At 37.8% G+C, this 16,436-nt stretch overlaps 2 protein-coding genes across 2 annotated transcripts in view; one reads left to right on the plus strand and one right to left on the minus strand.

The window, feature by feature from the left end:
• Nucleotides 1-228: 228 nt before the first annotated feature.
• Nucleotides 229-5,321, plus strand: LOC127626560 (39S ribosomal protein L43, mitochondrial-like). Its single transcript, XM_052102440.1, has 3 exons — nucleotides 229-500; nucleotides 4,341-4,447; nucleotides 4,664-5,321. Exons 1-3 carry the CDS (start codon nucleotides 370-372, stop codon nucleotides 4,870-4,872), a joined length of 447 nt encoding a protein of 148 aa, XP_051958400.1. The 5' UTR covers nucleotides 229-369; the 3' UTR covers nucleotides 4,873-5,321.
• A 185-nt stretch (nucleotides 5,322-5,506) lies between these two features.
• Nucleotides 5,507-16,436, minus strand: part of sema4gb (sema domain, immunoglobulin domain (Ig), transmembrane domain (TM) and short cytoplasmic domain, (semaphorin) 4Gb) — a 43,187-nt gene continuing 32,257 nt past the window's right edge. Inside the window, exons 10-15 of the mRNA XM_052102438.1 lie at nucleotides 14,540-14,678; nucleotides 14,078-14,300; nucleotides 13,872-13,987; nucleotides 13,427-13,581; nucleotides 12,194-12,255; nucleotides 5,507-11,821 (exon numbers count right to left, since the gene is read on the minus strand). Of these exons, the coding sequence (XP_051958398.1) occupies nucleotides 10,842-11,821; nucleotides 12,194-12,255; nucleotides 13,427-13,581; nucleotides 13,872-13,987; nucleotides 14,078-14,300; nucleotides 14,540-14,678 (1,675 nt within the window). The 3' untranslated portion in view covers nucleotides 5,507-10,841. The remainder of the gene's footprint in view (nucleotides 11,822-12,193; nucleotides 12,256-13,426; nucleotides 13,582-13,871; nucleotides 13,988-14,077; nucleotides 14,301-14,539; nucleotides 14,679-16,436) is intronic.

Here is a 16,436-nt window from a genome sequence, read left to right on the forward strand (position 1 = left end):
TCAAAAATACTTCCGTATGAAACACCAAACTCTTGTCGTTGTGTTTCAGGGGGACACAGAGAATTTGAGTGTGTGGCTTCAAACCTTTTAAAATGTATTCATAAATAATTTTAAAAGTTCATCGACAAATTCGCCGTCTTTCAATCCTGGGAAACATCGTGTTAATTCAATAATATATTTAAATAATTATGATGCTCGGCCTCAGTTTCTACCCGGACGACCATTTCTACCGCACCTGACATTACACACGCACCTTCTGACAGTTGTCCTCTAAATCTAAACATTAAAAAGTGCCAGATATTACTGTAACCAAAACTAACAGTAATACAAGCGTAAGTTAAATTGAATGTAGTGTCCGACGAGGTGGAGATGACTGCTCGAGGAACACCGAGTCGTTTCTTACAGAGTGTTCTTCACAATGGAGTGGGTCGTTACGTGTGTCAGCTGAAGCGAATATCTCTGATCTTCTCCAAGAAAGGACAGGGTTCTTTAGGAGTCAGGTATGTTTTCATCTCTGTTAAACGTGAATAATAGCATGGCGTATTATATGGCACAAATTACCCCTGAATATATTGCTATTAATATGTAATATGCTAAATGATGTTAAAACAAATAAAACAATGCAAGTTTAATCGGTAAAACCATTATATATCGTCTTCCTCTAGTGTATATATGCTGTCTAAATGAATGTGTTAGGGAATGTGATTTATTTAAACAATTTAATGTGTTAATTGTTCTTTATTGCGAATAACACGTTTACCAATTTTCACATTAGATTCTAACATTTAACACTGGTTGTATAGGGTGGAACGTTGCAATGTGTCTGGGGTCATTGACACAACACGTGCCACAAACAGACACCAGTGAACCCATGTCTATGATGGAGAAGTGATGGAGAAAGGACCTCTTAACCGTAATTTTTTGGTAAAATGAAACTCCGATAGGTCACGACCCTGCTAGAGTTAAGCATCAGCATTTCCCTGGCATCCCGTTCAAGATAATTCCGATGAAGTATCATTACGTAGATAGTAGGTATGGCAATCGTTTGAAATCTCACGATTTGATTCTTGGGGTCACGATTCGATTCAAAATAACATTTTGATTCGATATATGCATAGATTTGATTCTAGAATGCTGTTTTGTTTTTTCTCCCCTTTTCTCATTGTGCTCTTAAGTCCTCGTGGTGACGTAGTGACTCACCTCAATCTGGGTGGTGGAGGACGAATCTCAGTTGCCTCTGCATCTGAGACCATCAATCCGTGCATCTTATCACGTGACTTGTTGAGCATGTTACCCCAGAGACCTAGCGTGTGTGGACGATTCTTTGCAGCATCCACGCACAACTCACCACTCACCCCACCGAGAGCAAGAACCACACATTATAGTGACCACGAGGAGGTTACCCCATGTGACTCTACCCTCCCTAGGCAAATTTGGTTGCTTAGGAGACATGGCTGCAGTCACTTGGCATGCCCTGGATTCAAATCTCGATTCCAGGGGTGGTAGTCAGCGTCTTTACTCGCTGAGCTACCCAGGCCCCATAGATTTCTGTTTTGTTAATTTTCCTATTTGACTGCAGTAGACAGTTTAATAGGTCTCCTATTAAAAATCCCACTGAATCAAATCTTTGTCTCTTGGTATAGCTGAGGTATTCCTTTCTCAGTAAAAAGCCGATGGGATGGTATGCTATACCTAAGCTCAATTGTGTGGATCGTGTACCGAAAGCCTTCATTAATGACACTGTAGAGGTGCAGATCTTTTGAAATGAAATACGCTATTGACTGAGTTATTTTCTTCGCCCGTTCAGAGTTGGCTGGAAGTTTAGAAAATTGGTGCAGAGTGTGTTGGCTGACCGGAAAGTTTACTACTGGATTTTTTTGTTCTGCTTCTTTCGTCTTTGGATGATAGCGTTCGTTACGAGTTCTCATGTTTGTAGTGTTCCCAACATAATTCACCTTCGCTTTACAAAGCATATTACATCAGTCTTGTCAAGCTCATTCTTCCCCTGGAAATGATAAATTCCAAAGTTTGTCCAAACGCTTGCCCTCGCTGAAAATGGGCAAGATGTATTAGTTTTTCCTCCTCCATTGCTCACGGATACTCAACTGCTGCTGCACTTCCTGCTCATGGCGTGAAGTGTGCACTTTCTAAACTGTCCAGGTGCTACACTGCTGTTGCAGTTGACTTCAGCCTTTTTTGTTCCGACAACATCATGTTATTAACTAACATTTAGAAAATTTATGTTTGAAATTTTTTGATGGTAGACAGATAGATAGTAGACAGTGCCATTGCTAAAAACAAAACAAAATATTCTCTACAAGCACTTTTCATGTGAAGTTCAAAGTGGTAAATCATGTAAATATGGCTTCACGATTGTTGTAGCAAAGCAAATAGTAGGGATGCGCTGGAATTCCGGCCTTGGAAAAGTTTTGGCCAAAAATGCTAATTTCAGTTTTCGGCCGAAAGAGGAAAAAAAGCTAAAAAAAAACGGAACAAAAACTGCTACTTTAAATGTTCAGGTAACATAGACACTGACATGAAGCAAATGCAGCGTTTTATGCAAAAGATGTAAACAGCTACTAATGTTTAAATATATGTTGACAAGATTTTAATTGAGATGTGCATCTGTACAGTATGTGTCCACACGAATGAGAACAACAGCACAAAAACATTCAAAGAATTTTATGAAAGCATGCTATGGTGAAATTTAAAATGCAAAAGCACATTCTGATGGTTTTTCCTTACCAAGTTGCCTACATTCCCAAAAGTAAGGTTTCACTGTTTTCAATATCAGCACATTAATAAAAGAGTGGCTTTTACTTGTGTATTAAGATCAGAGATTATTTAACAGGATTATTCCTTCTAAGAAGGAACTAAATGCATTTTGACAGGAAAAGTAGTATACATAGAGAAATTACAGCTCATTCAAAATGTGATTAATCATGATTTACTATGAAAAATATTGTGATTAATTGCAATTATACATTTTTACCCACTTACTGCACTAATATATATATATATATATATATATATATATATATATATATATTATATACACACACACACTGCATGGCCAAAAAAAAAGTTGCATACTCTAATATTTTGCTGGACCGCTTTTATCTTTGATTTATAGCGTACGTTCTCCATGGGATTGTTTCGACAACCTTATGCCACATCACAACATTTATTTCCATCTAGAGCTGCATAAATGTTTGTCTGAGATCTTGTATTGATGGTGAAAAAGTGGAACATCTCAAAGTCTTCTCCAGCACATCACAATGACTTTCAGTGGGGTTAAGGTCAGAACTCTGTGGTGGCCAATTAATGTGTGAAAATGATTCCTCACGCTCCCTGAACCACTCTTTCGCAATTTGAACCTGATTAATCTTGGTATTGTCGTCCTGGAATATGTCCGTGCCATCAGGGAAGAAAAAATCCATTGATGGGATAACCTGGTCATTCAGTACATTCAAGTAGTCAGCAGACTTCAGTTTATTGCCGCATAACGTTGCTGATTTTAAATTATTTTATTAAATGATTGCTGAGAAAACAGCATTGACAGTAGCACCTGTAGAGCATAGAAACATGCGTTCTTCCTCCATTCTCCAGTCATTTGTTTACCTCAGGAGAGAGTGTCTTGCCCTTACTACACTCCCAGCGGCAACAAGTTAAAGCAGAACTAATATTACCAACATCCAAAATGAAAAGGAAGGAATGTACATATAATAAATCTATATAAAGGGTTAAGATAATATAATTGTTAAACAAAATATTTTTAAATAATTAATCAAAATAATGAAATTAAATGGTGACAAACTAACCAAAATCTTCATTTTTTTTTTAAATTACACAAATGGGTTATCAGTTCAACCTCAGTTTGACATTAAGCCTCGTTCTTTTGGACGATCTTATACAGAGTAGAGAATAGTTTGTATAATCCTACTTATTTTTAAGGCCTAGAGTAAAGAGTAAATTTGAATATTTTGTGTTTTAATTATTCAACCAACCAACAGTATTTTTGACAGCAAAAACTAGGCAATAACTATGGTACCACCAATGTAGAAATTCAGTTAGCAGTGTCAGAACTGGTTATGTGTGATAAAAAGTTAAATGAACAGCATCAGACGATTAGATGAAAATTGGAGCTCGGAATAGGATGTTAAAGTCCTGATTAGAGCAGCCCTAATATACAAGTTGACTGTTTCAAAAACTAATGATGATTATTAGTGGGCTGAGACTTTATCACAAAATAGACAAATCATAATCTTAGTTCAAATCACAATATTTTTTCAAAATAAAGCATGTAAAGCACTGAATTCTAATGATATATGTTCCATCAGGGATTTCATTGAGGAAGGTGTGGTGGACTTTGCCAAGAAGAACCCAGGGACTGTGGTTTACATCTCGCCTCAGTCCTGCAGAATTCCAAAAATAGTAGCTGAATATTGTAAGTGTGACATTTCCAAATATTTCACTATCTAAAAGAACATTTACTATAGTACATTATCAGCAGGCGTACATGCACACCATAGTGTTGTTTCTGATAAAGTGTACTATTTACATTTTTTGTCCATTTGTGAAATACATGAATATGAAATTTAACAACTGTGATGTTTCAGATGAAAATACCTGTGCACTCACTGTTTCCATTTGATCTATGCAGTGAACGGCAATGTGAAGGAGGAAACCGTCACCAACAGAACATCACAGCAGATTACTGAACTTATTACTAAGCTGTCCGACCAGTCAGGACTGGACATTATCCGCATTCGTAAACCCTTCCACACAGACAGCCCTAGTATCCAGGGCCAGTGGCACCCTTTTACAAATCGACCCCCCAGTATAGATCCAGTTGGCCCCCAATCAAAATAGGAACAATGTATTTAAATCCTGACATTTTGGATGAGCTGTAATAGTGTGAACATCCTCTGGCACAGCACCAAAATCAGCATACATTTGTTCATACTTCGATGATTTAAGTATTTACAACAGGGATCCCGAGCTGCACTTTTAAAGGGATAGTTCACCCCAAAATGGAAATTCTGTCATCATTAACTAACTCTCAGGTTGTTCCAACCCCATTTGACTCTTTGCTGTGGAAAACAAAAGGAGATGACAGAATTTGACTTTTTAGCTGAACTAAACCTTTAAGATGAGACTTCTGTTCAATGAATTAAGATAAGTTACTCATATCTTGATGAAATTATGCTTATTTAATGGGTTTTTGACAATTCTGTTGGCAGTAATTGCTTGTAAGATTGCTATCGATTGAAAAATAACTTTTTCGTTTTGGAAATAAAGTTCTGAACTGAAGCTACTATAGATGCTTTTATTCAGTTCTTTCTCGTTGTTACATTTATTAGCCAAAGTCTTCTAACCAATTGCTAACTTGTGACTAACTGGTAATACAGAGGGAAATACAATACTATCTTGACAGATTTAAGCACTTTGGCAGAAGTAAGTAAACGTATCTCAAAAATCTATATATTTAATTATTTTGCCAGTCCCATTTCAATGGTAACAACTTACAGCTGATATATAGAACAGAAATCTTGGGTCAAGAAGAACAAGTAATCGAGTAGTCTATTGCACGATTTTAACCACATATTCAGCCACTGAAAAACCTGTGTGGGCCAACCACTAATCTAAAAATTAGGGCGTACGAGGCTCCCTCAATATCTTTGTTGGTTATGCCCTGCTCTTTTGATTGCAGCAGCTGGAAAAAAATTAAAAAATCAAGCATTAGTGTATGTGCAATTTATTTATAGTGACACCGACACAAACCTTACAGACAAATGAGAAATGCTTCGCTTACTCCCACACATTTCTGGAATAAGGCAATAGACAAAGTGTGCCATAGGTCTTGATCAGTTTGGGTGTAGAGCACATTAGAATATGTTGGATATAATCATTATCAACAGTTTTCAAAAGCAGCACATTCTCTTTGTTAGCCGAATATGGATATTACCAATAATCACAATTGGAGATATTCAACATAATGCATCGGTTTTGTAGTGGCTGTTGCTTGTTGCAACAATTAAAAAAAATAATTTCCACAGAGATGAATGATTGCACGGTAGTAACCTAGCCAGATAACCCGAGGCTGAGCATCTGATCAATGTAAGCCGTGTTCTCATGAATCAGTGCACAAGAGAGAAGTATTTTTATTAATATGTCCCATTTAATATAACGAGTTGAGACTAGTGCTCTGATCACATCTTGTCTCCCCAGTGAAAACTAGCTTGACCTATTATGTGGATTAAAGAAAGTTCTAAATTAAGAGCTGTGTTGCTAAGTAACAGATACATAAGGGACATACAAACAGACCTGATACAGATTTCTGGTTAAAAATTGCCTACTGTGAAAAAATAATATTTTAGGCTTAAGATTTTCATGCAAAATAAATATTTTATTTTCTCCCCAAATCCCGCAATTTACTAGGTCCTCGTGGTGGCGCGGTTACTCACCTCAATCCGGGTGGCGGAGGACAAGTCTCAGTTGCCTCCGTTTCTGAGACAGTCAATCTGCGCATCTTATCACGTGGCTCATTGAGATCGAGAACCACTAATCACGAGCACAAGGAGGTTACCCCATGTGACTCTTCCCTCCTTAGCAACCGGGCCAATTTGGTTGCTTAGGGGACCTGACTGGAGTCACTCAGCACGCCCTGGATTCGAACTTGCAACTCCAGGTGTTGTATTCAGCATCAATACTTTCTGAGCTTCCCAGGCCCCATGCAAAATAATTCTTAACTTTGTGGTTCACAAGATACAGAAAATGTAATGACAATAACACATATTTTAATGGGATGTAAACCAATATTGTTTTGTAAGTACAAAAACTCTAAAATATTCAAACACTATTTAGCCTATATACTGACAAATAAGCATAAAACTTTGGGAAAATATTAAATGCAAACATTTCTAAGATTACACAAATACAGTAACCGCAACAATGCTAATATTTAAATAAATGTGAATCACAGTTCATGAATAAAAGTGCACATTAGGCGAGCTTCAGTATATGAGCTTGTGCCATCTTTCTTTAAAATAAATGCCCAGCTGCCGAAGTCTCGCAAAATCTAGCTGTTACTAAGGTTAAGGATTGGGTTAGGGGTAAGTGTAAGGTTACAGTGGGACTCCAAATAGACACATTAAACAGTGTGTGAATATTGCATGCGAGAATTTCGTCAACCAGATTGTTACCTTCTTGGCACGTCCGCAAAACATTTAGTACGGCCTATATAGTCCGATTCCAGAATGGATGGCTCATCTACTTTTAAATCTACAGCGTGACCAGTGTATCAAGATTCCTAAATTATTGTCTCTTAAGGGCTAGTTCTTTTGAATCTACACTGCAAAACCTTCAATGCTACCTCCCGAACATGAACCACAAGTCATTCATTTTGTCATGTCCGACTCAAAATGAACCAAGAAATGTTACCGTGTTATGTGTATATGGCTCGTGAGACTTGGAATAATTACTGTACTGTTGTTGATAGGACCGTGTGTAATTAAAGATACACATTTTCAATTTTGTTGTAATTAGTGGTACTGTAAAACAATTAGTAAAATATTTAAAATCTGTCAAAAAAGTCTGTAAATTTTTGCAAAAATCTGTTATGTGAAATATAAAATGATCTTATCATTTGGTACCAGGCTGGCTGTTGAGGGGACTAAATCTAATAAGAATAGCAGTTTTTATTTCCAAATACTTCTTTCTCAAAAGTTCTAAAAGAATGGTTAATGGAACCATTAAGATCCCATCCGTAGACTGAAAGGGATAGTTCACCCAAAAATGAAAATTCTCTCATCATTTACTCACCCTCATGCCATCCCAGATGTGTATAACTTTCTTCTGCTGAACACAACATTTTAATAAGAATATTTCATACAATGCCCTTGAAAGGATACCAAAATTTTAAGGTCCAAAAATAATATTAAATAATCCATTAGACCCCAGTCGTTAAATCTATATCTTCAGAAGTGATATGATCAATGTGGGTGAGATACAGTTCAATTTTAAGGCTTTTTTTATGATCAATCCCAACGTTCACTTTGTATTTCTTTTCTTTTTGGTGATTCACATTCTTCATGTATATCGCCACCTACTGGGCAGTGAGGAGAATTTATAGTAAAGAATACTTAAATATTGATCTGTTTCTCACCCACACCTACTGCATCATATTGCTTCATTAGAGTCGTATGGATTTCTTACATACTGCCTTTATGTGCTTTTTGGACCCCACTCACTTGCACCAAATGGACCTACAGAGCTGAAATATTCTTCTAAATATCTTTGTGTACTGCAGATGAAAGAAAACCATACACATCTGGGATGGCGTGAGGGTATGCAAATGATGAGAGAATTTTCATTTTTTGGTGAACTATCCCTTTTAGTGTACAAATACAATTTGGGGTCACTGTATCAAGATAAAGGGAGACTGATGATAAATGTTTAGAAGATCAGACGAGAGTTTGGACAAGTCACAGTAATTACCTGACAGCCATGGTCGCCATCTTGTTTTAAAGGAAGGATAGCAGGGAACAAATACAATCACAGATGTATGGGGGAATTAACAATTAAATGTTGACAATGGTATGAGTGCATGGATGCAAAATAACATGACTTTCTGTAAAGAATTGTGAGAGACATGGTGAACAAGAGACAAACTCAGACACAGTATGTCAGTCTGACAGCAGCTGAGTTTCACAACTCACTGGCCAAAACAAGCAGCTCATATGTCTCTCCCTACGCTTACTGATGTTTTAAGAAAAGACTTCACAGTGGTCGTGTCTAGAAGGTAACATCCCGGTTACCTAAAGTCTGGCAAGAGCTGCATGCAATGTTCACACACTGTTTATTTGGAGTCAGAAACCCTAAACCTAACCTTAACCCTAAATCTAACCCTAACTCTAAACATGGTTACAGTGAAATAGACTCTATTAGACATAGCCCTCCACAGTTATCTCCACATCTTGTTGGAGTTCTTGCTAAGCACTGCTGTTCCTGTCAGCAACAGTGACAAATAGAGCAGCATGAGCTTGGAAAGCCACTAGGGAGAGACAGGCAAGAGCTGACTCAAAACTTGGTGCATGGCATCATCACTGCTTATTAACACTGTTTACAAACCAGAGCAAAACCAGTCAGATTACACATAATACAAAAAACAAAACTTTATATAATTATATACATGTCTGCAGTTTTCAAAGCAATTTGTGAATCTGAAATATACTTTACTAACCAGGCACATTGTCATGCAGTAAGTGAATGAATTGGAAATTAATTGTCTGATTGCATTAAAATGTAAAATTTGGAATGATCCTAGCATTTATTGATTGCACTTTCCTCTGCAGACATCTTTTCCTTAATTTGAATGCATTTACAGTATCAGGCAAGGGTGATTCCACTATTGTAAGGCTATTTGTCATCTTTTGGCACATTGAAACCCATCTGGAGTTGTACAGCAGAGTAGCAGGAAAATGATTGCTTCGCATTTATAGCTGTAGATGTCAACAAAATGCGTGTGGTCAAATTTGATCCATTTGCAATCGTACACTTTAAAAAAGGTTTGAGTAAAATTGTGTTACTATCAAAGCCCAAAATTGTGTGCCTTTATGGCTGTTTCCAAAAGGCTTTAAACCATTTATTGTATATCTACAAACATTATATAAAATCTGTTTTAGAAACGTTCTGATCAGTAATAGTTTGATGAGCTGCTATCACTATCGCTTTAATGATGGAATATTTCACCCAAAAATAAATGAAAATTCTTCCTTTATTTACCCTCATGTTGATCCAAATTCTTCTTTTTTTCTCCCCAATTTGGAATTCCCAATGATCTCCAAGTCCTCGTGGTGGCATAGGTGACTCATAGTCTCAATCTGGGTGGCGGGTGACGAATCTCAGTTGACTCCGCGTCTGAGAACGTCAATCCGTGCATCTTATCACGTGGCTTGTTGAGCGCGTTACCGCGGAGACATAGCGCATGTGAAGGCCCACGCTATTCTCCGTGGTATCCAAACACAACTCCCCACGCACCCCACTGAGAGCGAGAACCACATTATAGCGACCACGAGGAGGTTACCCCATTTGACTCTACCCTCCCTAGGAGACCTGACTGGAGTCACTCAGCATGCCCTGGATTCGAACTTGTGACTCCAAGTGTGCTAGTCAGGGTCAATACTCGCTGAGCTACCCAAACCCCCCCCCCCCAAATATTTGGTACTTATGTGTTACACAGAAGAAAGTCATAAAGAAACAATATGAGGGTGAGTAAATTATGACATAAAATACATTTTTGGGTGAGCTATCCCTTTGAAATTATTGTTATTTAGGTGCGTTTAGGCAACAACAAAAAAATGATCTGTAAACATATCTGCATTTGAACAATATCACCTTTTTAGTGTACAAATATGAATTGTTTTGCCTAAGTAGTCTTTGGACAGTCTTAATTCTCTGTACAATTTCCTTCTGTAAAACTAAAGATTTCAACCATAAGTCTTTCAGTGTTCTTGATTCAATGGACAAAGCTCCAACTTGCCTTTTTAATGCTCCGAGGTCCATAACAAAAAGTCCTTAGCTACTTGAAGTCTGCCAGGAGTCTGAACCTCAATTTCTCAGTAGGCCAGAAAACAATTTGTTCGAGAAACTCACACGTTTGAACAATTCACAGGAAAAAGATCATGAGGCATCAACCCAAGGAAGCTTATGTTGTATATACAGATCCTACAAAAAACATCACAAATCAACAAACCATCATTGTGGTGGAAGGGTGTTTCTTATACAAAAGTTAAGCTTCCCACCACAAGGGGGTGATATAGTAATCATGTAACCTGGAGCTACACTGAGCTCTCATCTGGTTCCATGTCCAGCTGTGTATGCTTCCTTTTCTCCAGGATCTTATTGAGCTCCTCTGTAAATGAGTGGTAAAGTGGCGACGTCATCTCTGAGTCTGTCTGCTGCAGGAGCACGTAGCTGTTCCCGTTCATCTTTCTCAGCACACTGGGTAACGTAGCCGACAGTCCGTTGGCATATTCTGATGATGGGAGGGGCGGAGGCATTGGCAGTGGCGGTGCAGGTGGAGGCTCCTTACTGGGTGTGGACTGGGTGTCTCCTGAAACAATCTGTAGAAACTCGCCAACCCTTGACGCGCCTCTGCTCCGCCCCTCTGTTCGGCCATTGCAATGGCTTGAGATTGTTTTAAGCTCAAAGTGCGAGCTCCTTTTTCGTCCAGTTGCCGTTGTTACTGAAATACCCTGTTGAGAGTACTTCCTGGTGTTAGGAGTGCTCCGTGCACAGAAGCTCACATAAAGCAAGACCACTGATAGAACTAGACAAAGCCCACCAAGAACAGCTACCAGAGAGATATACATGGCCTCCATGTGTTTATAGGTCTGGAACTCTGTTCCAGAGGGTAACGGGGCAGGTGGAGGGGACAGGAGCTGCTCAACAGGACCTCTGGAAGGGTTTGGAGTTTGTACAGTTTCAGTGGTGAAGAAACTCTCAGGTAGAGCCGTTGGGCTTGCTAACAGATGCGTTGCTGGAGGCGGTACGGGTTGCACTCTCACAATATAGCTGCGGACAGGAACCCAAACACCGTTTTCCACTGCGTAACAGCGGTAGTGTCCGCTCTGCTGGTTCTGAGCCCCAATGATTAGGAGACCGTCATTGCCAGTGCGGTAGCCGAACTCCACACCATATCCCTGAAGCTGCTGACCGTTCAGTGTCCAATGAGGGGAGGCCAGGTTGGAGCGAATCTCACACTGCAAAAGCACATCATCTCCAGCCATCACCGCACGTGTGCGGTGCGTGACAAAACCTGGCAAGATATTAGATATATTATTATTCTACTCTTAAAGGGATATTTCACCAAAATTTTTAATTCTGTCATCATTTACTCAACCTAATGTAGTTCCAATCCCATATATATGTCTTTCATTTTTTTTGAACACAAAAGGAGATGTTAGGCAGAATTTTAGCTTCCGTAATTATATGGAAAAATAGATGCAATGAAAGTGAATGGTGACTGAGGCTAACATTCTGCCTAACATCTCCTTTTGTGTTCTACAGAATATATAAACTCGTATGGGTTTGGAGCAGCGTAAGAGTGAATAAATTATGACAGAATTTCCATTTTTGGGTGAACTATCTCCTGATGAGGTTGCTCACAAACAATTCACATGAAACACACCATCACTTGTAATGTTTGTACAGCCTCTGCTACCCATCTGTATGTCCTGGACAAGACTGGACCTAAAAGAAGCACATATCACAGTTATATTTATTGACTTGCTTAGACTAAGCATGCAAAACATATTGTAAATGTATAACACACAGGGTCCAAAAGTAACACTTGCAAAGTTCCAATGGCATGTAAAAATTGGTCAGGAATTTTATTAGGAACTGAAACAACATTGTTTAAAAGTAATTGTAAAACCCATAGTATGACCCTTGCCGATGTAAGTGATGTACAACAAATAACGTTTTCCTTGTACATCAGAGGAAAAATGTACATCAGAGGAAAATTTAGGATGTCTTAAGATTTTTTTTCTCTTTAAAACTGCATGCAGTGACACATATGTGGTGAATATTTCTCCAAATACAAAACAAGACCAAAAAAAAAAAAGAAGAACAAAATCATATACAAAACAAAATTATATTTTGATCTAGTTTCATAAGAGAATGACCTGGACTGTTTTCAAACAAAATTAATTTAAAAAATATATATATATTTCTAATTAAAATAAATGCAAAATACAGTTTCATAAAAAGTATATTTTGATGATGATATGATGTCTGTTTGTCCATACAATGCAAGCGAATGGTGACCAAATTTTCAAGTTACAAAAGGGAAAAAGGCATGTGATCCATTAGGTTTTGGGTGAGAACAGAACTAAATGTAACTTCTTTTTCACTGTACATCTTGCCATTGTATGCTCTAGGCAAAATCCTGATTTCAAGCTCGATTACACTTCCTCGTGCTTGATGCATGCGGAGAGCTCTAGAAGTGTAATCGAGCATGAAATCATGATCACCAGTGAGACTGCTGATGTCAAGATTTATAGAGAAAAGAAAGTTACATTTTGGTCTGTTCTTACCCAAAACCGACTGGATCGCTTCAGAAGACATGGATTAAATCTGGAGTTTTATGGATTACTTTTATGATACCTTTGTCCATTTTGAAGCCATTTTGGTCACCATTCACTTGCATTTTATGGACAAACAGACATCATATCTCCGTTAAAATATCCTTGTTTGTGTTCCACGGAAGAAAGAAAGTCATACGAGTTTGAGACGACATAAAAGTAAATGGTGAGAGAAATAAAATTTTTGGGTGAAATCTTCATTTCATTTTGGTCCCGTGTAAAACACAGTACATGTATGAAAGTTTCTGTGAAAATAAACACCCTATGTCTTCTTTTACCTGTTAGAGTAGGATGATATCTCAGCACACACTCTTCCATCCCAGCCACAAAGTGGATCTTGTGCAAACACACAGTCATAACAGGAGGTGTAGCGCTCGCAGGATGACAAAGGTACTTGAGCCAGTCCAGAGGGGGCACTCACATAGATACTGTTCTGTTGAAAGAGCAAATCTTAAAGATTTAGTCAAATTCTTTCATCATTTACTCACCATAATATCATTCCAAACCTTCCTTTCTTCCAAGGAACACAAAATAAGACATTTTGAAGAATGTTCACACTGGCACTATTTTGTGTAAAATGATAACAAATGTAAAAAATGACAAAAATGCACCATAAAAGTCCTCTTCAAGTCATCTCCATTCATGTTCCAAGGAAGAAAGAAAGGCATGCCGCTTTGGAACAACACGTAGGCAAGTAAATGATGACTGCTTTTAACGGGTTACCTGTTTTTGTGATATTGCCATGTTATTGATTGGTTGTTTATCCTCAAACAGCTGAAGTTCCTCAATGATGTGCACATGGTCTCTGATCTTTACAGCCCTGTGTAACCAGCCCTCATCTGAAAACAAGCATTGTAAGAAAGTGATCTACATTGATGCAGCCACTTGCTACTTGTACATGAACTTGAGGTGTAGTAACTCTAAAGTACCTGTTCCAATGAAGAGCATGTCATAGACGAGTCCATCCAACCCCACAACTTGTAGTACAGCAATCTTGGTGTAGTCTGCACTTCTCTGGAGCAAGAGTGGCCGTCCTCCAACCGGCTGGATCTGCCTTGCCATTAGAGGGTGTCTTCGAGCAAAATTCAGTATGTTGTCAGGGAGATCCCGGGAGGAATTTATAAGCAGAGCACGATGCTGATCGGTTATACACTGAAAAGAAACAAGGAGACTGTTATATAACATTCATCAGAAGAGTGAAAATAGAACAGATGCAAGACTGCAATATAAGTCCCAAACTCCAAGCCAGGGCCCTGATGGAAAACTATTAAGATTCCTGGATTATATGGTATCTACAGGTCCCCAGGTTGGCTGAATATGCAGCTACAACAACAACAAAGAGCTATTTAATACAACTTTGATTTGGAGCAGAGGCATCTTAATGACCTTACCGAGCCAGGCCTTGGATCCGGAACTTTTCCAGTGTATTCCCTCCATTTAGAGTCCTGTAGCTCCATGTAAGGCCCATCAAAAGCTGTCTGGACATCTCTGAGGGAGTACTGACACACTGCAGACATTTTAACATTTCTCCTGACAGTGAGAAAGAGAGGGATTCAGTACAATTGTATCAATGGCATCTGTGACATGCTGTCAATTACCACAGAAATTGACTCAATTTGTAAAAGTAAACAAAATCACATTTACATTAATGCATTTACAATAGAAGTCTATTGGGCAAGACATTCCGCAAGGCTGCAAGCAGAAATGTCATGCCTAAATCTTTCAGTCTTCCGTTCAAAAATACATTACGGAATTTTTAGTTATTCATTTTCAATGTAGTTCCTGTGGATGGAAAAAGTATTTTCTTGGAGCTTAGAATGTATCATAGGTTTATTGACTTTGCATGGTCATGAGATGAGTTGAAAAATGGTTAAAATATATTAATATACCATAACTTTGCATGGAGAAGGCTAGTCATGCAATTATTTTTATCACAGTAATCAGATGTAAACAGAATTTTTGTTTGTTTTTAAAAATTGAAATTTTAACCTGGAACATTCCTTTAAAAATTGTCCTTTAAATAAACACAGTGATGTTGCTATCCTGAGTCAGAGACTATTTAGCAGAGACGTGCCACTTCTATTAAAATGAATGGGAGAAATTGGAATGCCCAACAGCAGTCAACGGTGAGCATATGTAGAAAGGAAGTCCCACTTTACAGGTAAAAGAGCCAATCCAATTTTAAATAGAGACATCGCCTGCCAATAAACTTGAAAACACGCATGCGCATTAGCTATAAAAGCTGGGAAAATTTTGCTTTTTAGCATAAGGTAAAGTATCTGAGGTAAAGAAGCCTAATGTATGATACCAGATTTTACTGCTCATTTTTATATATGTTGTTTGATCATAATCTTGAACAACTGTTTTGGAGATTCTTTCCCCATTCAATCAGATCGGAGATGCACTGTCATGACTGGAAATAGCCTCCCAAAAGCTTTCCAAACATGTCCGACAGTGGACTGACTTGTACAACTGTAACTGGAATTGTAAACATTGTTGAAAGATCAAAACTACATGCTATTGGTCAAATTTTGTGAATTATTTACTAAAAAGTGTCATCAACTTAAACTTTAAAGCAGTATAATCAAAATTTAAAGGTTAAATGCCATTACAGACAAATAGATATTGAGAACAGATTAATTATAACATTTGAAGTGAAATCTTCAAGAATAACTCTTGATAAACTTGATTATCTTAGATCAGTAGTTCTCAAGGGATGGGTTTGTTCTGATAGGATTGCAGTAGGGAAAAACACAACGCAAAATGCATATAATAAAATGCATCTAACCCTTTAATCGTAACTAGTTAGGGCAGCAAAATAAATAGGCAGATCACATTTTAAAAGGGAAGAAAAAATGCTTTTCCATATTTTCTCTTGTTGACATCAAAGGCAGTTATTCCAGTTAAACAGTATTTTGGCACCAATTTATCTGTCACTTCATATGCCTAGTTCTAATACAATATTTAGCCCAAAATTAACAAATAATTAAAATTAAAATATAAAACAATTAATAAATCTACATTTGCATTGTTCCACAATTAAGCCAGTTGTTTATGCATTTAAAAACTATACATTTTTCTATTCAGCCAATGACATGTGAATCATTTAGCATACTGATGTGCTGAAGTAGTTCATAGTAATGTCAATAGATTTCAATGTTTGATTTAAGGACATTGTATGAGAAACAACTTTGGTACTGTAAACCTGGGCCTTATAGCAAAACCAGTTGTCTTAGATGAAAGTCCCGAACCTGTATCCTAATAGAGAAATCTCAACAAAAATTTCTC

This window comes from Xyrauchen texanus, chromosome 33 (genome assembly GCF_025860055.1).
Source record: "Xyrauchen texanus isolate HMW12.3.18 chromosome 33, RBS_HiC_50CHRs, whole genome shotgun sequence".
NCBI classification, from domain to species: domain Eukaryota; kingdom Metazoa; phylum Chordata; class Actinopteri; order Cypriniformes; family Catostomidae; genus Xyrauchen; species Xyrauchen texanus.

What these genes read in the sequence shown, in the direction of transcription:
- LOC127626560 (XM_052102440.1), top strand. Translation starts at nt 370, where the DNA reads ATGACTGCTCGAGGAACACCGAGTCGTTTCTTACAGAGTGTTCTTCAC. An exon ending in CAGGGTTCTTTAGGAGTCAG is followed by an intron (nt 501 to 4,340) that starts GTATGTTTTCAT and finishes ATGTTCCATCAG; the next exon opens with GGATTTCATTGAGGAAGGTG. An exon ending in AAAAATAGTAGCTGAATATT is followed by an intron (nt 4,448 to 4,663) that starts GTAAGTGTGACA and finishes TGATCTATGCAG; the next exon opens with TGAACGGCAATGTGAAGGAG.